Genomic DNA, 23,634 nt, shown 5'->3' with positions numbered 1-23,634 from the left:
CATACATTTTCCTGCAAAGACAGTCTCAGCCTATGTCTCTAAGGAGAATATCTGTCCATTGACTGGTCTCTCAGTCCCTGTCTCCCGGGGGATATCTGTCCACTGACTGGTGTCTCTCATTCTCTCTCGCTGGGATTCTGTGTGTTTCAGTTTAAACAAACTGTTCATCGCTGAAATTGATGAATCGAACAGAGAGTGACCGATCTTTAATCCGGATCTGGTCACTGCCGCTGACCTGCCGCCTGTTGCAGAGACAAACATCTTTTGGGGAATTGAAATCGCTGCTGTGGGTGGGGACAGGAAGCTGCGCCTCTGGTTTCAGTGTGTGAGAGCCTGTTCAAACCGCGGCTCCCTCTCTCACTCACAGCCCACGTCCCTATCTAAACAGCGCTCACTGCGACTCCGGACAAAGCCGGCCTGAGCTGAAGCCGCCGATCTCAAAGTGTCCAAGTCCGGCTCAGTGTTCAGGGCGATGGGGGTCGTGCCTTATTTCTGTCTTCCCTTGTCTTGTCTGGCAGGTGGGTGTCCCGCCGCTTGTCGCTCAACCGGGACCGGCTGTTTCTCAGAGGCTTTGTGAACCCCTGACCGTGGAACATTTTATTAATTTCTGCTCTTTTTTATTGACAGGCGTGCGGTCCGCCGTCGTGCTGACACAGCCCGAGTCAGCTTGTGGTAAAGCCCGGACATTCTCACAGACTGACTGTGCGGTCAGTGGGTTCAGCCTCGGCAGCTATAGCATGGACTGGGTGAGACAGGTCTCCGGGAAAGGGCTGGAGTGGCTGGCAGACATATCGAGTGGTGGTAACAAGTACAACGCGCCTGGAGTCCAGAGCCGGTTCACTGTTTCCAAGGACAGCAGCACCGTCTATCTGCAAATGAACAACCTGAGACTGGACGACACGGCCACCTATTACTGTGCGAGAGGGTGGGAGCACGGTGATGGGGAGCTGAACAGAAATTGGTCCCGACAAAGGAGTGTCTGCAGCGCAGTCTGTCTCCACGGATTCCGCATTGCTGCTTCCCAGAGTCAAATCCCTGAAGCCTTACTCGGACTGCTGGGCGCAAATGCCCATTTCTGGACAATTAAAAGCCCAAAAGGATTTGACTCTGATTCTGGGGGATGGCGGGAGCCGGTGTCCGCAGACAGGGAAATTGTGAAAATGCCTTTACTCACACGCCAACAAGAGACAAGGACAGAGTTTGGGATGGAAATCCTGGAAGCGGCTGCTCCCGGTCCGGACAGGGATCATGTTGATATTTAGAGAAAGTACATGAATCTCCCCGAACCGGCGGGTTTCTCTAGAGCACAGTAACAGTACAAGGGTACACACCCCACCCACCAGTGCACTGTCCACAGACCGGGAACAGGCTCAGGGGAATGGGGTCGGATCTTGTCACCAGACTGTGCCTTGACACCGGCCGATTGTGCTGAGTGAGCTCAGTGTTTGGTTCAAGTCTGGCTTCTGATCCTCAGCACCGACTGAAGCCACGTTCAGGGGCTGAGCGTTTCAGTGCAGTTGAACTTGTTCCCTGTCAGTGACAACAATGGATCTGTTCGGTGTCAAATTACTGGGATTGGGTTTTACTGTCGGCTGCTTTCATGTTGAAGGTAATGGGATTCAGACATAATCTGAGGGAACGGTGTACACATGTATGATCTGGTTGATGTCTCAATATCCCCAGGGTACAGGTGGGTGTCAGTCCCATCATGTAATGTCCGGCATGAGGTCCGTCCTGGGATACAGCAAAAGTATCGGCGATATCCCAGGATTAATTGATGGAATTGAGGTTTTAGTTTTATTCCCTGATGGGCGAGGAGGTGGGGTACTGTGGGGAAGATTTTTGGAGTTGGGAAGGCAGTGGGGAAGTGGTGCAGGAAAGGTAAGGCGGGGAACTGAAATCTCAATTCCTTCACACGTTCCGGGCAGCCTTGCATTGTTGGGTGGGGGAGTGGGGAGTGGTGCAGGTGGGGTGGGGAGGGAAGCGTTCAATTCAATAATGTGTAATAGGGGAGCATTTAAGGGAAGGTTTGTTGATGAAGGTTTGTGATCTGGGACACACTGCCTGAATGATGGTGATGGCCAATAGTGAGTGTGGAGAGGGAACAGGATGAGATCCGCCTTTTGTAGGGATACAGGGAAGAGCAGAGAGACCAATGGGTCTATTGGGTTTGCTCAGCTAAATGAAGCACAGAAACAATAGGATGAACGGCCTCACTCTCTGCTCTATCATTCAATGGAATCAGTATTTATCTTGTAAATCTGGGAAATTCTTCCTCAAAGGGATTCCAACAAGCACCCCAGAGTGCACAGAGCATGAGTTAAATGCAGATCACAGCTCCCATGTCCTGTCCTGGCAGCCACGGATTAGATACAAAGATCCTTCTGCACTGTCCCATCCCTCCCAGGACAGGGGCAGCAGAGATTAGACACAGAGTGAAGCTTCCCCCAACCTGTCCCATCACACACTCACGGGACACGAGTTGAACTTTACTGTTCAAATGAACTGTTTATTCTTAGTTCACAGACAGAGCAACTCATCTAATTTCTTGTCCTCCTCCATCCCCCGACTGGGTTTGTTTAACAAGTGTTTTCCTACGTTAACCAGTGTTGCTGGTGATTCAGTAAAAGTGGTTGTGAGATAAAGTGCTGACATTTACAGAGCACCTTTCATGGTGCCCCCGAGGTCTTCACAGGCAATGAAGTTGTTTCAAAGTACAGCCCTGTTGTAGAGTCGGGAATGTGGAGCCACTCTGCATACAGCAGAATCCACAAACTGCAAGGCGAGAACGATCAGACAGTCTGTTCTGGTGATGTTATTGAAGGAGAAATATTGTCCAGGACACCGTGGACACAGTGATCCAATGGACAGGCACAAGGTTGGATTTGGAGTGATTGGAAACAGGACAGTACATCAAAGCAAATGAGTAGTGCAGAGGGATGGATGAACAGTCCACGGATACCACCATAACAAAATTGACAAATTTATACTCAGTTCATAATACAGATTTGGATCTGTGGTCGGATTTCCAAGATTTTAATAATTGGTATTGTTTTTAAATCCAATCATTGGTAATGATGACCCTTCAGTTTTACTGATGTCCCTCAGGGAAGGAGATCTGTCATCCTGACCCTTCGAGCCTATTTATGACTCCTGATCCATCAATGTGTTTGTCTCCAAATGCCCTCTGAATAGCAGCTCAGATGCGTAATTCATTCAGACTTTACCGGCAAAGCCCAGATCCCAAAGGATGAATAAATAAAACTGCCCACCTTTCGTTCATACTACCCGATATTCTATCCACTTAGTACAATACAGACTAAAATCAGACTGAGTCTCCCCCAATCTGCTGATTCTGGGCAATCATTTCGTACAAATTCCCAAGTGTTATTTCATTGCAAATTTCTTCTGAGCTGATCCACCCAGATCCAGTTCCCCTCTTCACCCCAGCACCCTGTGATCCACCCAGATCCAGTTCTCCTCTTCACCCCAGCACCCTGTGACCCATCCAGATCCAGTTCCCCTCTTCACCCCAGTACCCTGTGATCCACCCAGATCCAGTTCCCCTCTTCACCCCAGCACCCTGTGACACACCCAGATCCAGTTCCCCTCTTCACCCCAGCACCCTGTGACCCACTCAGATCCAGTTCCCCTCTTCACCCCCGCACCCTGTGACCCACCCAGATCCAGTTCCTCTCTTCACCCCAGCACCCTGCAGTCAGTTCGTTGGGTGTTTTTACAAAGACCCAGAGGAACACTGATCCAGACAGAACTGTACTTACCACCTGCTGGTCCCGGGATGTAAAAGATCCTCAGCTGCAAATCTCACCGACTGACATTATTGTGCCTCCTGCACTGCCGACACTGAGCAGCTCAGGGACCATCTGTGGGTGAGAAGCAGAGTGAATGTTTCACATCAGTGACCTTTCACCAGACTCCGTCAGTCTGATTTCTGGCAACTACGCTGTTTCCAGTGTTATTTTACAGAATTTATTTTCAAGAAAACAATCTGTTTTTCATTGACTTCTACAACCCCAGAACATCCCAGAGCCTTTTCCAACCCAGCAAGTACTTCTGCAGTGTGTCACTTCATGTGGGGGACTAAACCTCCAACTTGTCTGCATCTTGTTCCCACAAACTGAACTACGACATGACAATCTCGTCCGTTTGGGTGATGTTGGAAGGGAATGGTCACTTTCAGCCTACAATTCCTAAAGCTCCCCACCACTGAGAAGTCCTCAGCTGAATTCTGACTATGCAGTAGATGAATAGACAAACACTAGTTAGTTATAGGCCATCCATATGGTCCCTAGTCTTTGGTCCAGCAATTCCCCTGCTGTCAGGGGTTGACACTGATAAAGAGCAGTAAGGCTCCTCAGACTACAGCTGACCAGCCCTTTCCTGAGGTACTGTCTACCTGGGAAGCTGAGGATAGTGTGGGTGAAATGGTGCTGGTTGTGCCTGGCAGTCTGAAGGAGACAACTAGTGTTCAGTCACTTACACTGGAGTCAATCTCACAGTTCCACAGACCACTGTAACCCAGGATTTACTGAGTGACATATGCCTCCAGAGCAGTGACCACACACTACCACATGGCACCAGGTCCTGCTGGAATTCCCAGGGTAACACTGGGAAATCCACCTCCACGTTTCCCTCACAGGCCGGACCTGACAAAGGATCACATTTTCCATTCATCTGACTGGGGATTCTGGGCCTTGGGAAGGGATTTATCCAGGAATGATTTCTGTCTGATTATTATGTTTTAATGCATTTCAGATTTATTATTTTAAACAAAATATGCAAAGTTAATTGTTGCCACAGGAATTTACATTAACTTTAATGTTTCCAAGTCATTTTGAACCTGTTAAATTACATGACAGCATTAACACAAGACAAAGCCCTCCCATCAGGGTGTTCTGGACCCAGAGTCCCAGCAGGGTGTTGTCTGAGGCTATTTAATGCTGAGGCCCTGATACACCTCAACACAAGCCGCCAGCATCCAGAAACCCAGTGAGGTCCCACCTTTCCCAGTGTTAGGAGTGTGGGGAGAGTCCCAGTAGGTTTGAACCAGCACCATTCAGCCCGGTCTGTGTGGACATGGTCCGGCTGGCACCGTGCCCTGTGCTTTCTCTCCTGTGACACTTCAATCACAGCACAGGTCAGCTTGTCCCACTGTTTGACAGAAGTTGTGTCCCCGATGGGGAGTCTGACGTCAGCATTTCACTGGTTGTTTCAGGCCCAGTCTGAAAGGAATGAGAAAGGGACCATTTCTCTGCTCTGCCTGTCCTGTCAACCTGAATCACCTGTGTTTACTCAGGAAGGCAAATATTCTGAGTTCACAGTCCCCAGTGTCACCTTGAAATGGTTCAAAACAATGCAGCTGTCATTACTGACCAGTTACATTATATCGATTCCTATCTACTTGAGATAGTTATTGATTTATATTCATTCTATTTGAAACCCAGGTTTCAATATTTTATGCCTTTTGTCCCAGAGTGATGACTGTGAAGTGAATATTTCATTATTTTGCCCCTGAATGAAATTGTGACCTTCCCACCACTGCACTTCCACTCCAAATGTTGAATTTGCTGCCCTTCCAATAGCAGAATCAATCTGAAGCCTGTGTGTGTCTGTTGACCATCTTACTGTTGGGCAACAAAGCCCTCATCTACTGCAATTCACACTGTCTAACACATACCCTCCCGCTAGTCTCCTACTCCCAGAGCTCCTGCTGTGTCCACACAGTCTTTTTGGGTGATTTTAACCTCATCCACCAGCAACAATCTGTCATTGACAGTGTCAATCATGAGGTGAATGATGTCACGTCAGTGGGTCAGAACAAACCCCGTCCACAACACTGTTCAAGGTAATTCTGACAACTGGTCAAACCACATATCCACCTGTCAAAGCTGTCAATTGGTCAATTAGCTAATTGATCTTCGCACCTTTACCTACCTTAGTAAGTCAACACGTCTCCTTTTCCTGTGAAATGAATTAAGAAACAGTGCTTTCAAGTGTATTTCACACCTTAAGTGGTTGGGAATTGCTACAACCTGCATTTCCTCTCTGGGCTGGTCGTTCAGTGAGAATATCACCTACATCTAACAACACTTTGAGAATTCTCCATCTCCCCAGGAATCTCATCGTCACTGTCGGTTGTGTTGGCCGACACTTCTCCACAGAGTCTGGGCTAATGTATTTCCACAGTTCCTCTGTCCTTTCTGATGCAAGTTACCATTCCCTCCCAGTTAGCCAGTAGTTTCCACAGACTCAGTGGGGTTGGAATTCTTGCTCAGTCACACACGGTAAATATGTGAGGCAGTGTCAGCTGCATCATGTAGTCTGTTGAGTTGAATTTCAGAAGCAGAGTCCATTTCCCAACCTCCACTATACTGCACACATGGTGCTGGAGACTGGGTACCACTATATCCACACCAATCACTCCTCTCATCAACAGCAACACTGAACACATCAGAATTATTCCATAAGATACTTCTAAATCTTACTTTTTTTGTAAACTTCATTGATCAAGTGCTAACAGACTTCTCAGAATCAGGAATTGTATTTGGAGGAGAGACAGATTGTCACTTTGGTATTTTGGCTGAAATTCCACCAATCGGACATTGGGTCACTGCCTCAGTCCTGCACTGAAGTGTTGGCCTGGATTGTGAGTCCAAGTTGCCACTGTGGGATTGATCCACACCCTCCTACCTCAGCGACACAGACTCACAGCTGAGTGTTAAAGTGATATCAGCTTTGTTTCATGAGGTGAATAATTTTGAAAATTACTGCTTTATAAAACGTCTCCTTTCTCTGCCAGTAATGCATTTATTCAGAGAACCGCCTGTGAATTTCTTTCCATTTCAGAGGTCAAGTCTGCACCATCAGTCTACATCACTCCTTCCTGCAACACAGAATCTGACCAAGGCATCAGCCTCCTCTGTCTGGTCAAGGACTATCAGCCTGAGAGCATCAGTCAGACATGGTCCACTAACAGTGGGGACATCACCACTGGAATTAAGAAATTCCAGGCCGGCTGGTGGCGCAGTGAGATCAGCACCAGATTCTGGAGCGAATGTTCCCGAGTTCAAATCCTGGTTAGGCCACTCCCTAGCACGCTTTCCCCACTCCCGAGCACACTGTCCATCCGTGCCCGGTTGAGTGTCGAGATAGCCACTTGGCCTCGTAAGAAATATATAAGGGTCAAGTCAGGAACGTTCATAACATGACCCGGTTAATCCTGACACCACGTGCCAGACAAGAATGGCTGAACGTCTGGTATGACATGCTAAAAAAAAAATAAGAAATACCCGGCGGTGTTGGGGCAAAATTCTAAGTACATAATGAGCAGCTTGCTTGAAGTCTCTGCGGCGGACTAGAAGAAGAATAAAGTCTACTCCTGCAAGGCAGGGAGTGTGACATCGCAGTGGCAGAAACCTCAACCTCAATGTTAGTATCAGAACTAATTTATATCGAAAGCTGCACTGATGTCAGAGCATAAATCTGGAGTAGGAAGCTTTGTCAGATAATGCAGGAGCATGGCAACTAACTCCTTTCTTCTGCTCTTACAACAGCAGTGAGAAAATGTATAACAGTCAATATGGGCAGTGAAACTCAGTATCAGGATCTGCCTCCATTGTATCCGCTCCATTGTCTAATTTCAGGAGCCTCTCCACCACCCACTCCCACTAAACCCTCCCTACAGATCAGCTCCTGTACACATACAGAGACCGCTGGCCCATCATGCCCCTGCACACAGAACAACAATTTAAACTTTACCCCACTCCTCCGCACTTTCCCCCTCCACCCTGCAGCTGCCCTTCTTCTGGTAAAAGCAATCTCTTGTGAATGTGATGAAGGAATCCACTCCACTGCCCTTCTTAAACCATCTTCTCACAGATCTGAACAAGCCTTTGCAGTAACAAAAAAAAAAATTTCCTCCTGTCCATCTGTTCTTCTTTCTCATTGAAAGTAAAATTGTGTTTCCCAAACTTGCCAGTGGAAACAGTCCCACACCATGTACTCCTGCTCACAGGAGCTGGTATCAGTCATTCTCCAGTAAACAATTAGATATGGCAGGTCTGCACCTCAACCCCATGACCCACCTCTCCGCATTATCATAGCACAGTGGGACACACTGCTGGGAGGCCCAAGTTATACACCCAGCCCTCCCACTCACTGGTGTGAGCCATCAGATCATCAGATCAGCTGTAAATTAACAACATTCTTGAGAGGGCTGGAATTGGGGAACTTGCCTGGGATGAGGGAGAATGAAGTCAAAAACATGGGCAAAGCAATCATGTACTGACAGATATTAAATGTGTTACAGCTCCGACGCTCAGCCCCCCTGTTACAACTCCGAAGCGCAACTCCCCTGTTACAGCTCCGAAGCTCAGCTCCCTTGTTCCATCCCGGGAGGCAATCCACGGGCAAGCAAATGTTGTCCTGGGCTGTGTGATATCTGGATTCGCTCCTGACAACGTTAAAGTATCCTGGAAAAAAGCTGGATCTGCCCAAAAAGGCATCATTCTCCCTTCCACTCCGAGATCTGATGGTGGATTTGAAACAATCGCTTACCTGACAGTGCCTGTGCAGGAATGGACCAAGAAACAGAAATATATTTGTGAAGTGAATCACGCACCTTCCAGTTTCAGTGGTCAGGTCAACATGACGTATCAAGAGGGTGAGTGATGTCTGAAGAAAAATTAATTATCTTACAATACTAAACTACTTAACTGATACTCCCACCCAATTCCTGTCCCTACTGTCGATCTTGTTGAGTGATGTACAGATGAGTCTTGCACTTTGAATCAACTCATATCACCAGCAGCTTTAACCCCATCTACTGGGCAGGAAAGGTGTAAGATCAGGTCACCTGTCCATTCCGTCTCAATAATTTTAGTTGTCTATGTTTGTAGTTATAATGAAAATAATTTAGTGAGCAAAGCTCACGTCCCATGTTTTACCTTCTAGAGAAAATCTCCCTGTTCCCTTTTCACTGTCTTCTCAGTGTTAGTTCCTCAAAAAAATATCTCTGCAATTTTGCATTTGTTTCAGTCTCCAGAGTCTATTTCCAGTGTTTCCTGAGAGACTCTTCTGTCGATTGTCCACTCACTGAAATGTAGGTGGCGGGATTAATTTTGAATTGATGCCCAATCCTCAAGTGAATGTTGTGACCTTGTGTCCTCAGATCCTTGACCAGGTTCAGAGAGCACATTCATTTATCATGGCTGACAAAACCTCATCCTGATAGGATGTGACATACAAAGGATACAGAGTGGGAATATGTGGGGCTCCCTTTTTTCCAAGCATGGGAAAAAAGGTAAAAATATCTAACACTTAAATCTATGAATCTTCCATTTCCAGGTGGAAAATGTCCCAGCTGTTTTTCGGAGCCTGTGCCAAAGTTCTTTTACCAGAGTAATCTCAATGCAACATTCTCCGATGGTTCTACCCAACAGTATCATTGTTCAGCAGGAAAGTGTGAAATAAAGTGATTGGCTGTGTATACAATTCATCAATGAATTTTATTGCTATCCACTTACTGGATTCTAGACCTGCCTCTGGTATCCATTGGGATTGAAGTTTAACAGAGAGAGAATAAAACACGATTGAAACTGACTACCTCTCCAATCACATTTCTATTATCCTCGTGGCCACCTATTTCAATTTGACTTTCCATTCCCATTCTGTCATGTCTGTCCATGGGCTCCTCTACTGCCATGGTGAGGCCAAAGTCAGGTTGGAGTAGCAACACCTCATATTCCATCCAGGTACCTGCCAAACTGATTCCATGAATACTTATTTTTTAACTTCCAGTAATGATCCCCCACTCCTTTATTCTCCCTTTTATTCTATTCCTCATACTAGATACACCCTCATCCCTTCGTTTCTCCTCACCTTCCCATCATTTCCATTTGGTTCCCCTTCTCCTGCACTTCCCTCCATGGTCCACTGTCCTCTCAGATTCCTTCTGTTTCAGCCATTTATCTCTTCCACTTATGCCCTACCAGCTTCTTACTTCATACTGCCTCCCCCATCCACACACTTTCCCCCTCACCTGGTCTCACCTCTCATCTGACAGAATGTATTCCTCTCTACTCCTCCCACCTTCTTATTCTGGCTTCTGCCCACTTCCTTTCCTGTACCAGTGAAATCTCTCAGCCCAAAATATCGACTGTTTATTTCCATCCATAGATGCTGCCTGACTTGCCGAGTTCCTCCAGCACTTTGTGTGTGTTGTTCAAGATTTCCAGCATCTGTAGAATCTCCTGTGTTTCTGGTTGTCCATACACTCATTCATTTGTGTACATTGTTGCTTCAGTGTGACTCAGATCCCAATTCCAGTTTCTTTGGCCAGATTCCCTGTTGTCTAACTCCAGTCAGCAAGAACTGGAACCTGTTTTTCACCCAATGGCTGTGAGGCATGAGGTGATGAAGGTGAACGGGGCTGAAATTCTAAATTGACTCTGTCAAAGGACGGATGACCCTTTGATAATGTTGGGCACAAGACAAATCGGTGAGACAAGACACAGGGGTCTAACCAGTCTCCTGTCCAATCTGTTATGCTTTGTGTTTAAATCCTGGATCAGACAAATTGCTAAAGTTACATTGGTCCACGTGCCGGACACTGAATTCAGTCCAAGAGGGCAACTCAGTGATCCCAAGGAATATCAGAAAGGAGAATGTTTTGTTAGAATTACTCAAGCATTGACAGAATTCTATACTTCTTGTGGAATAACACCAGCATTCAGCAATAAAGGGAACATTTCCAAGTGACTGCTGAACATCAAGACAGTGCTGATATGGGACATAACTGAGAAACCTGCAAAAAACATGTTTAACAACATCACAGTGCTGATTAAACTGCGATTCACAATTCAGTGACTCTTCAGTGTACACCTAGGTTTGCATATTTATGATATTACACGACAACAATGATCATCTGGACCACACCAACGGACTTTCTGTTTTAAAAGAAAATTGCTCATAATCTTACTGAAATGAGAAAGGTTAAGAAATACACATCATACCTTGTCGGATGATCCGACCCAGTCAGACTGGAACCGTGTGTGTTGCGTCTGCTCTTTCTTCAGACAAAGACAGTGACTCATAGTCTCATTGAAGGTCTCAGCCATGACACAAACACAATCCGCCTCCACACTAAATGTCAAAGAGCAAAAACACCCCACGGGCCTGAAGGTGACCGAGTGTGTAAATGGTGAACACAAAGTGCAGAGAGCTGCAATGTAAGTGAACTGACGATCGTGCATTGGGAGACGACCTCAACAACTTCACTTGAGTGCAATCACACAAAACTGACTCTAACCAGAGTACAGGTGACCCAACACTTGATCAAAGAGCTGTTTTATTCATTTATCATTTCCCATCGATCACTGATCTCTCTGGAACTGAGGGACTTGCTGCCTCCTTCCTGATGGTGATTCAGCTCCAGCCGTGTTGCTGGAATCACAAACCAGCCAGACCAGACGAGGCTTCTCTCCGGAAGTTACCACAGAGAATAACACTACAAATACCTCTGTAGTCTTCTTTTATTCCAAGAAGCATTGATGAAATGAATATAAACTTCCATCCACCGGGTTGGGATTTGAACCCCTGTTGCCAGTTCATCAGTCCCTAATTTATGGATACACTCTGACCACAGCTGCTCATTTCAAGTGAGACAGAGACTTCAGTGTTTGTCAGCAAGAATGCTAAAACCACAGGCACCAGCAGAAGTAGTGCAGGTGTATGAGTGAGCAGAGTTGAAAGAATACGATGTTGTCTGAAGCTTGTGTGGGTGGTGAAGGTTGCAGAGATGAGGAGAGGCACAGCCACAGTGAGACTGGAATGTCGGGATGTGAAGTTATTAAACTGAGTGAATCCCAGGCTCAGCTCAGATGGAGAAAGGAATTCTCATTGATTCACAGTGTTCATTGTTACTAATCAATGGCACTGAGTCTCCAAGCAAAGAATATACTGAGCTGTGTCTCTGCTGAGAAATCTGCATGCTTCTCTGTCTCACAGAGCTCCGTCTCACAGTGAACCGATTGGTACAGTTATTAGAAAGGGATTCGAAATTTAGTTAGCACATCTTTTGTTCTGATTTTCTCTTCTTAATCAAAGCTAACAGGATTATGAGACACATGATTTAGCCCTGGACCTAACACAACCAATGGAAATATCTCCAGTAAGATTCTGAGCATTTCCATTTCTAACCCACAGAATTGTCTGTATTTATTCAAAATCCCGACATTGAAGAGATGTGGATCGACAAGTCTGCTTCCGTGAGGTGCACAGTTATCTGTACAGATCCCGAAGACATCCACGTCTCTTGGCACGTGGGCGGGAAGGAGAAAACTAAAGGAATTCACACCCATCAAGCGGAGAGGGACGGGTCCCGATACAGAGTGCTCAGCGAACTCCAGATCAGTGTGGAGGAGTGGTTCAGTGGGGTGGAGTATGAGTGCTCTGCTCAGGAATCTCCTTCAGCTTCCCCAGTGTCAGCACGGACCAATAGCACCAAAGGTGGGCAAGAGACCAGTGATTAAATGGCCAGCATTAGTTACCTGAGTCAAAATGTTTGACATTTCCTTTGTTTTCTTTTCTATTCCAGTTGAGATAAGAAGTCCCAAGGTCAGACTGCTGCCTCCAGCTCAGGAAGAGATAAAGAATTGGAAAACAGCCACACTGGAGTGTGTGGTCTCTGGATTCTACCCGGATCAAATAAATGTCACCTGGGAGAAAGGCAGCACCGTGATCACCTCCAACACCAGCGCGACACCGACCGCTCTGGAGCAGGGGTGGACTTTCAGTGCCGGACACTTCCTGACCGTGAGTTTACAGGAGTGGAAGACAGAATCAGTCTTCAGCTGTACAGTGACTCATCCTCCCTCCAACAGCAGTATCAAGAAGCAAGTGAAGAACGTCCAAGGTAGGGTCCTGGGACTCAACCCATTATTGAAATTGTTTACATTGTGCAATGAATTCAAGGTCAGCACTGAATCACGGTGCAGTCCTGGTTTAGTTTTGTGAGTGAACTGATAAAGTTGAAAGTACAAAGCACATTTATTATCAAAGTATGTGCACCATATACAACTTTGAGATTCTCTTCTTGCAGACAGTCACAAAACAAAGAAATACAATAGAATTCAGGGTCAAACATCCAATGCGTGAAAGAGAAAGAACAAATTGTGCAAACAATAAAAAAAATCCAAACAAACAATCTACAGAACCTGAACCGCAGAGCCCCCTGAAGTAAATCCACAGCCACGTTGCCAGTTCAGCACTGCAGCCGGTCCAGGAGACCGATGGCTGCAGGCCACGGCCGTGGAGCCAGGCTCAGTGCTGAGGTGAGTGCCGATGGCTGCAGGCCGCAGCTGCAGAGTCAGGTCAGTGCTGAGGCGAGTGAAGCCTCGTCGAGAAGTGAGCCGAATACCGGTTTGTCCATTGACTCAGCCTCAATGCCTTCATCTTTTTAATCACTCTTAGCACTTAAAACGGCCAATCATGGGTTTGTTTTCCACTCTCAACCAACATAATCCACACTTCCACCACAGAAATAAGAGTATCCCAGAAAATACTTTCATAACTGGAGGAGAATCCCGACCATTTCACTGGACAGGCACTCTGGAAATCGCTGATACGCGGCTTCAAAATGTTCTCTCCATCTGCCTTTGAACATTATCCCATGCCTCCAATCAGTGTCTCAGTTGTGACTGAATTTCCAGCAGAGCAGCTCTCCCTCTGCTCCTGTGTGGGAATAGTCAGCCTGGACAATGTGTAGAAGCCTCTGGAGGGCAGCTTGAACACACAATGTTCTGACAAAGCAGCAGCAAATTTTCGTTACACCTTATAGAGAAAAAGAGTGTATTTTAATATTTGTGACAGAAACTAAATATTTCTCATAAATTTTGAAATATGAAGTGTATTTTCTGGAAGATTTTCATGTGAAACTTTGCTCTGTTTCCTGTGCCACCGACACACTCTGAAATACTGGGGATTTTCTGTATTTGTTTTAATAAGTATCTGGGAACAGTTTAAGTGACTATGAAACTGCAAAAACAATGTAAGGGCCAATCTTGTTCATTTACGTTCCCTCATGGTGTTTACCCTGTCTGCTCAAAAGGGGAGATTCCTTTCTTCACCAATGTAGATTGGTCTCATCTCGTCTTGATGGGACTGGCAAATCGTTGACCAGAGATGAACAGAAATGCTGGTCTTGTCAGTGAGAAATTCGTCCATTGGGGAATGGTAAAATAATAATTGTGACATTTCTCCCAGATGACTGTCCAGACACCCGCCCCTCTGTCACTTTAAGCAAACCTTCCTTCGAAGAGGTCTGGACAAAGAGGACAGCGACTATTCTGTGTGAGGTGGTTCACAGTGATTTACAGGGATTCAGTGTAATCTGGCAGGTGGACGGAAGGAAGAGGGAAGATGGGGTGAGGATTCTGGGTCCAGACAGCAACGGAGGTGAAGACATGATCACCAGCAGACTGACAGTCCCTGCTGCAGAGTGGAACAGTGGGGCTGAGTACTCATGTGTGATAGAGGACAAGAGTTTGCCAACACCAGTGAAGAAATCCATCAGGAAGAACTCAGGTACGTGCAGACAGAATTCAGTGTGAGTCTGATCTTAGCAACTGGACAGATTTATCAACATCCAGCACTGTGATAGACTATAGAAAATGAGAACAGGAGCAGGTAACTGGGTCTCTCAATCTGCTCAACCATTCAATCTGGTCTCAGCTGATCATCCAAATTCAATCCCTTTCCCTGTTTTCTCCAGGTATCCTTTGACCCATTCACCCGAAGAAGTATATTCAACCCATTCTTGAATATATTAGATGATGTCTTCAAGTGCTTTCTGTGGGAAAGAGTTCCACAGGTTCTCACTCCCTCTCACAGGTACACAGCTTAGACTGCCACCCCTGCTCCAGGGGAGATGGAACAAACAGCACAGGATAATGCAAGTCCAGGGGCTGAGTTCCACTTTCTGTCGAGTTGCTGTGTTCAGTGACTCCCGTTGATTAAATTGAATAAACTAACCTCGCTGGAAGCTGTAAAATGCAGCAGGTTCAAGATTTCCACTCCACAAATCCCAACGACGAGCTGAAAGGGAAAAGCCTTTAGTTTCAGATAAAGTGAAACCTCTCAGATTTAGAAATTGTTCATGTTGATGCAAGACCAGAATGTGTTGGATACGTAGGGAATTATTGTAAGATTCATTCTAACTGAGATTCTCTCTGTTCCAGGTGGTGTTGTGACTCGTCCTCATGTCTACCTCCTTCCCCCTTCATCGGATGAGGTAGTCACCGATCAGACTGTGACCTTGATGTGCCTGGTCACCAAGTTCTCTCCCACTGAGATCTATGTGGCCTGGATGGTCAATGACACCCTTCTGAAGACAGGGTTTGTGAATCAGCCAGTGACCAAGGACCCCAGAAATGGCTGGAACACAATGACCAGTCAGCTGAAGGTTTCTCCTGAGGAGTGGAATAGTGGCACCACTTTCTCCTGTGTGGTGGGTCATGAGTCGCTCCCAACCAACCTGTTCCGAAGCATCAATAAATCTCACAGCAAACCCACCCTGGTCAATGTCTCACTCATTCTGACTGATAGTTTTAAATCTTGTGTGTAATACTGTGTGATTCAAACCATGAAACCCCAGTTTTGTTAGTTTTATGATTATTAATTATAACAGAGGATTATTTAGCTGATTAAAACATGTTTAAAATCTAGACCTTTTAAAATAATTAAGAATGAAATTATGATCAAGAACCAAATTAAGGAACAAACATGATTCACCTCAAATCCCTGAGTTTGTACGTACATCCTAAGACCTTCTTCTGCCATGATTGAATGGATTTCAACCCTGTGTGGGACTGCACAATGTAATAAATCTTTGTTTGTGTCAATGTACCGATCCAAGTTCAATAAATATGATTTGAAAATGTTCTAGCTGTGATTTTTGGAGACGGGAAACAAGGAACCTTCAACATGTGGTGTGGTAGGTGGCGCACATTCGGGGAGAAATAGGTGTCTTTGTATCTATCGTGTCTAAACCCTTCCTGCATCATGAGTCCCAGTGATCAGCTGTCAACTAATGGTCAGAGAAATTAGAACCTACGGCCATCTGACGAAGAGTTCAGAGTTGAAACCACTGACCAAATGTCATATCAGTGTTGAAGATGTCGGATCACTGTATGAGGGTTCCTTGTTCCCACTAACCTCGCTGCTCCTCACCTGGTCATTGTTGGGAACTGTTCTGTTGCAACTTCGCAGTTAAACGTCTGTCTGTCAGGGCAGATGGTTTGCATCTGCAGTGAAGTGGGACTAATATCCTTACGGAAAGGTTTGCTTGTGCTGCATGGCGGGGGTGGGGGATGCAACTTGAGTTGCAGGGTATGAGAACCAGAGAGTCAGGACAGATAGTGGAGAGGTTGTGGAGACAGATGTCAGGAATTAAACAGTTGAGCATGGTGTGAGTAATGTTCTGAGTTGCGTATATTTCAAAGCAAGTATTATTGTAGGAAAGGCAAATGAGCTCATGTCATAGATCAACATATGGAATTTGATACTGTAGACATTAGTGAGACTTGGCTGCAGGAGAGGCAGGAATGGCAGTTCAGTATTCCAGGGTTCCATTGTTTTAGACACATCAGTGCAGGAGGGATAGCGTTACTAGTCAGGGAAATTGTCACAGCAGTGATCAGTCAGGAGAGACTGGAGAACTTCTCTAGTTAGGCTTTATGGGTGGAAATGAGGAATAAGAAAGGTATGACCTTGTTCATGGGGCCATATTGTAGACGACCCAGCAGTCTGCAGGATTTAGAGCTACAAATTTGTAGGGAGATCACAGACTGCTGCAAAAAACATAAGGTTGTGATTGTGTGTTATTTCAACTTTCCACATATTGACTTGAACTCCCATTCTATAAAAGGGATGGATCTCGTGAAATGTACACAGGAAAGTTTCCTTAATCATTACGGAGAGGTCCCAACAAGACGGTGTGGAATACTTCATGCCTTTTTAAGGAATGAGACAGAGCAGCTGACAGAAGATAGTGTAAGGGAACACTTTGCATCTACTGATCAAAATGCAATTAGTTTCAAAATAAATATGGAAAAAGATGAATCTGGTTCACAGGTTCAGATGCTAAAGTGGAGAAAGGCCAATTTTGATGGTATCAGAAAGGATCTGGCAAGTGTGAGCTGGGACAGGCTGTTTTCTGGCAAAGGCGTACTTGGTAAGTGGGAAACCTTCAAATATGAAATTTTGAGAGCACATTGCTGTATGTGCCTGTCAGATTAAAAGGCAACAATGACAGATTCAGGGAGCCTTGGTCTTCAAGAGATCTTGAGGCCCTGATTAAGAAGGAAAAGGAAGTCTCAGCAGGGTCAGGCAGGTAGGAACAAATGAAGTACTTATGGGGTATAGGAAATGCAAGAAAACACCTAAGAAAGAAATAAGAAGGGATAAAAGAATGGATGAGGTTGCCCTAGCAGGCAAAGTGAAGGAGAATCCTTTAGGATTCTACAGATATGTCAAGATAAGGTAGTAATTTCGAATGGATATTGGCTTTGTGGGAGAAGCCACAGATGGTAGTAGATAGTTGCTTATCTGACTGGAGGCCTGTGACTAATGGAGTTTCGCAGGGCTTGGTGCTGGGTCCATTGTTGTTTGTCATCTGAATCAATGATCTAGATGAAAATATAGTTAACTGGATCAGCAAATTTGTAATTAACTCCAAGACTGGGAGGTGGAGTAGACAGCAAGGAAGACTATCACAGCTTGCAGTGGGATCTTGACCAGATGGTAAAATGGCAGATGGAATTTAATGCAGGCAAGCGTGAGGTTTTGCACTTTGGTAGGACCAACCAGGGTAGGTCTTACACAGTGAACGATAGGACACTGAGGATTGCAGTACAACAAAGGTTCATAACTCATTGAAAATGGGGGCACAGGTAGATAGCATCATAAAGAAAACTTTTGGCACATTGGTCTTCATAAATCAAAGTTCTGAGTACAGGAGATGGGAAGTTATCTTTAAGTTGTATCAGACATTCGTGAGGCCTAATTTGGGAGTACAGTGTGCAGTCACTAACCTACAGGAAAGATGTAAATAAGATTGAAAGAGTACAGAGAAAGTTTAAAAGGATTCTACCAGGACTGGAGAAACTGTGTCAAAAGGAAAGATTACATAGGTTAGGACTTTATTTCCTGGAACGTAGAAGATTGAGGGGAGATTTGATGGAGGTATACAAAATTATCAAGGATATAGATAGGGTAAATGCAAGCAGGCTTTTTCCACTGAGGTTGGGAGGAACGCCAACTAGAGATCATGGGTTAAGGGTGAAAGGTGAAATGTTGAAGAGGAACATGAGGTAAACTTCTTCACTCAGAGATTTATGAGAGTGTGGAATGAGCTCCCAGAGCAAGTGGTGCTTGCAAGCTCGATTTCAATGTTTCAGAGAAGTTTGGATGGTTACATGGATGGGAGGGGTATGGAGGGCGATGGTCTGGGTGCAAGTCAATGGGACTTGGCAGTTTAAATGGCTCAGCAATGACTAGATGGGCTGAAAGGCCTGTCTCTGGGCTGTACTTCTTTATGACTCAATGGGCAGAAAAATGTCAGATGGAATTTAAGTGAGATGTGTTGCAATTGGCCTTCACAAATCTAGGTATTGTGTACAGGAGATTGGATGTAATGTTGAAGTTGTATAAGACATTCCTGAGGCTAAATTTGGAGTGTAGGTACATGAATGGGAGGGGTATGAATGACTATGGTCTAGGTGAAATTCAATGGGACTAGGCAGTTTAAATACTAGATGGGCCAAAGGGCCTGTCTCTGTAACTGAAGTGACTGTCAGACAGTGACCGAGGCCAGACTGTCAGTGTCTGCATTGCTTGCAGTTGAGAAGAATCCAGGATTTCTGGACTCAAACATTTCAGATACAAAAGGGGCACAAGAGGGTTGATGTTGAGAGATTGTCACCCATCAGAGAGTCACAAGCAAGGGGACATAGTTACGAAATAAGGAGCCAGACATTTGAAACTGAGGTGCAGAGAAATTTCTTCTCTCAGAGGGAACGAATCCCCAGAAATCTCAGCCCAGAGCATGGAATCTGGTGGTCTACTCTTTCTCCTGTTTTCTTTTCTTCTTGTGAGTTCAGTGGAGACAGAGACAGAGAGAATTGCAAGAAGAGACAAAGGATGAGATCAGAACTATGCAAATAAAAAAACTGTGTGAATGTTTGAAGAGAGAAGGCAGAGGACAATCTGAGTGGCTAAAGCAGAGACAGACAGACCTAGAAAGAGACATAGGGAGGTCTTCAAAGGAATCATTGGTGTCGGTGCCCTTTGAACAGGACCTCAACCTCAGTGTGTCTCAACAAAATCACCCTTACTCTATGCAGGACACAGAACACGTTACGTGATCCACGACATGCCTAACATTTTGCGGAACTCCAAAAGACCTTAAGACCATAAGACATAGCAGCAGAATTAGGCCATCTGGCTCATTAAGTCTGCTCCATCATTCAATCATGGCTGATCATTTTTTTTCTCCTCTTCAACCCTAGCTCTTGTCCTTCTCCCCGTAACCTTTGACGCCATGTCCAATTAAGAACTTTCCAATCTCGGCCTTAAATACACCTAACAATTTGGCCTCCACAGCTGCATGTGGCAACAAAGTCAACAAATTCACCACACTTCGACTAAAGAAGTTTTTCCACATCTCTGTTTTGAAAGGGCGCCCCTCTATCCTGAGGCTGGGGTGCCCTCTTGTCCTAGACTTTCCCACCATGGGGAAACATCCTTTCCACATCTACTCTGTCTAGGCCTTTCAACATTCGAAAGGTTTCAATGAGATCCCCCCTCATCCTTCTGAAATGCAGTGAGAACAGACCCAGAGCCATCAAACGTTCCTAGTATGATAACCCTTTCATTCTTGGAATCATCCTTGTGAACCTCCACTAGACCCTCTCCAATTCCAGCACATCTTTGCTAAGATGAGGGGCCCAAAACTGTTCACAATACTCAAGGTGAGGCCTCACTAGTGCCTTATAAAGCCTCAGCATCACATTCTTGCTCTTGTATTCTTGTACTCCTCACACACAGTTTGTGCTCAAGCGACTGGAACCCTGACACCAGTTCTGATTCAGTGTAAAGTGTTTTGTATTTCTCACTTGAGTCAAACACAGCAGCTTTATTGTTGGGTCAGAGATTAGACGTTATTTCCCGATGGTGACTGAGAACACATGTTCCTCCCAGGTCATCCCAATGAGAGGATTAGTGTGTGTAAGTGTCAGTGTTACCAATCAAAGATGAATAGAGGAAATACAAAAAGGTATCATTGTGAGTATTCCACAATGCTGGTATGTTTAGAGAGACAGTATTTCATAAGTACAGACGTGAGGTGTGGTTGGTGATTTTGAGTCCATGGTGACCAACCTCTTCGACCAGAATCAGAATTAGCTTTAATATCACTGTCATTTGTCATTAAATTTGGTGTTTTGCTGCAGCAGTACATTGAAATACTTAATAATAAAAAGCAATAAATTCCTATATGAAGTAAATATAAAAAATAAATTAAATAAGTAGTGCAAAACGAAGAAAAAATGGTGAGGTAATGTTCATGGCTTCATTGTCCATTTAGGAGGGGAGAAAGCTGTTCCTCAAATGTTGAGTGTGTCTTCAGGCTCTTGTGCCTCCTGCTTGAAAGTGGCAATGAGAAGGGGGCAGGTCCTTGGTGGTGGGAGACCTTAATGACGAATGCTGCCTTCTCAAGCCATCGCCTGTTGAAGGTGTCATTGATACTGGGGAAGTTGGTGTCCATGATGGAGCTGGCTGAGTTTACAACTTCCTGCAGCTTTTCCTGATGGTAATGCAATCAGAATACTCTCCATGGTACATCTATAGAAATCTGCGATAGTCTTTAGCAACATACCCAGACTACTCAAATTCCAATTAAAATATAGCCACTGCCATGCCTTCTTTGTTATTGCATCAATAAGTTGGACCCAGGATAGATGTTCGGAAATATTGACACCCAGGAACTTGAAACTGCTCACCCTTTCCACTGCTGATCCCACAATGAAGACTGACGTGTGTTCCCACAACCTACCCTTCCTGAAGTCTGCAATCAATTGCTTCATCTCACTGACATTGAATGCAAGGATACTATTGTGATACCATTTACCCAGCTGCTCTATCCTGCTCTTGTATGCCTCCTCATCACCCTGAAATTCTGCCCACAATAGTTCATCAGCAAGTTTATAAACGCCACTTGAGTTCTACCTAGTCGCACAGTTGTGGGTGCAGAGAGAGTAGAGCAGTGGGCTAAGCACACATCCTTGAGGTGCTCCAGTGTTGATTGTCAGTGAGGAGGAGATGCTCATTCAGATCCACACTGACTGTGGTCTCCCAGTGAGGATGTCAAGGATCCAGTTGTGGAGAGAGGTCTGGAGGCCCAGGTTTTGGAGTTTGTTGATTTGAACTGAGGTTATGATTGTGTTGAACACTGAGCTGTAATCAGTAAACAACATCCTGATGTTCAGCAGGTATTGTTATTGTCCAGGTGATCCAAGGCCGAGTGGAGAGCCAGTCAGATTCCATCTGCTGTAGACCTATTGTGGCAACAGGTAAATTGCAGGGGTCCAGGTCCTTGCTTAAGCAGGAGTTGATTCTGGCCGTGACCAACCTCTCAAAGCATTTCCTCACAGTAGATGTGGGTGCAACTGAGCGATAGTCATTGAGACAGCTCACCCTGCTCTTCTTGGGCGCTGGTATGATTCTCACTCTTTTGAAACAGATGGGAACCTCTGACTGCAGCAGTGAGATATTGAAGATGTTCCTGAACACTCCCACCAGTTGGTTGCACAGGTTTTCAATTCCGTACCAGGCACAGCATCAGGGCCTGATTCAGTGTGAGGATTCACCCTCTTGAAAGCTGCTCTGACGTTGGCATCCGAGACAGAGATGACAGGGTCACCAGACACTGCAGGGATTCACCCACATGTAGTTTCATTCTCCCTTTCAAAGTGTGCTTAAATGGTGTTCAGCTCATCTGGGAATGAAGCATCACTGCCATTCATGTTGTTAGGTTTCACCTTGTAGGAAGTAATGGCCTGAAAAGTCTGCCAGAGCTGAAGGGTATCTGATTCCTTCACTAAGTTCAATTGGAATTGTACAAAGGTTCATTATTATCAAAGCCTGTATCCACATACAACTTAAAATTTGTGTTCTCCAGATAGCCACGAAAACAAGAAAGAACATGAAAGTCGTTCAGAGAGAAACATGAAACTCACCCCATCCCCCCACTGACAAAAATGGCATCCCAATCATCAATCCCCCCCCGATACCCCCCTTCACAAAACAGAACAGTAACACCGACCCCACAAAACAACCCCTCCCCCACACAAAAAGCTAACAGAACACCGACCCCCAAACACCCTCCCGTCACACTACAAAACAGAAAAGGAACGGGCGATAAAAAACACAGAATATAAGTCTGAAAATGTCCACAGTCCATAAACACAACAGTCGAATCCACAAATACAGAACCACAATACCATCTCCGATATCACCGACATTCATTGAAAGACAGGAGAGGGACACCACACGAGGCAGAGAGGCCGACCCGCCTGTCACAGCAAGACACAAAGCAAAAGGCCGCTCACAGAATCCATCTCCAGCAGTGATCAAAAGACAGGCATCGGCGCCAAAACGTTCACTCGCTTAATGAATGCTTTAAATGGCGAAATGGAGTCAATCGTCGGCTCGCACCCTGTCTTGAAGTTTCATTGCATCGAGGTGATCTGAGTACATGCTCAGAATCTTCTCAGAGTCAGCAAGGTACTGGATCACTGAAACAATCTCCAATCAAAATCGCAGTCTCTAACTCTAACAGTCCCAGAAACATATTTAAGGAGAAAAACAGACATAAAAGACCAAAAAAGGATATCTTCATGAGCAATCTGGAAGAGGTTGACCGAGCGAGGATTGCATTCTGGCATCATCTTGACCAAGATGAGTTTATTCACTCTTAAAATAGCCTTCCGCAGGTCGTACCTGGGCTTCTTGTCTAATGCTAGATCACCAGCCTGGACTGCCATAAATCGAGCCCTCAGCAGACTACAAATCTCCTGGTCCATCCACAGCTTTTGCTTTGGGTATGTCCGGTATGTTCTTGAAGGCACACACTTATCCACACAGGGTTTGACAAAGTTGGTGACAACTGTGGCATATTCATTCCGATTTGAAGATAAGTCTCTGAATACACTGGACAACAAAGATCTTGCTTCCTGAATACCTTTAGCTGTATCTTTTGAATTTTGGGCTACCGATCATGAAAATCATCATGAAATTTCCCTATCACGCACCATTTTTTGAAGTCACTTATGTTTATTATTTCAATTCATAATTCAAGTCAATTAAAATGTTGCCTACAATGTAAGCTGGAAAGATTCCTATCTTGTCCAGGCATGCTTGGGCATGCTTAGGCGGCACGGCTGCTGCATGGCAGGACAGGTTTTAGTAATAATTTTTGGGTTCAGGACTGTAAGGATGGAATTTGCTATCACCAGGCACAAACATTTCTATGAAGGATTTTGATATTTGAGACAGATG

General features: G+C 45.3%; 1 long non-coding RNA gene and 1 gene segment (V, D, J or C); one reads left to right on the top strand and one right to left on the bottom strand.

Moving 5' to 3' along the window:
- LOC140203884 (uncharacterized) overlaps positions 1 to 23,634 on the bottom strand; it is a 117,652-nt gene that overhangs the window by 6,395 nt on the left and 87,623 nt on the right. Inside the window, exon 2 of the long non-coding RNA XR_011887410.1 lies at positions 3,783 to 3,884. This is a non-coding gene — a long non-coding RNA (uncharacterized lncRNA). The remainder of the gene's footprint in view (positions 1 to 3,782; positions 3,885 to 23,634) is intronic.
- LOC140203879 (Ig heavy chain C region-like) lies at positions 337 to 15,958 on the top strand. The segment is given in 7 exon segments: positions 337 to 518; positions 628 to 1,690; positions 8,330 to 8,683; positions 12,226 to 12,528; positions 12,617 to 12,934; positions 14,284 to 14,604; positions 15,258 to 15,958. Coding segments are annotated over 6 exon segments (1,719 nt in total).

Source organism: Mobula birostris, chromosome 10 (assembly GCF_030028105.1).
Source record: "Mobula birostris isolate sMobBir1 chromosome 10, sMobBir1.hap1, whole genome shotgun sequence".
NCBI classification, from domain to species: domain Eukaryota; kingdom Metazoa; phylum Chordata; class Chondrichthyes; order Myliobatiformes; family Myliobatidae; genus Mobula; species Mobula birostris.
The sequence above is the reverse complement of the archived record's forward strand: the minus strand, read 5'-3'. Positions and strand labels throughout refer to the sequence as shown.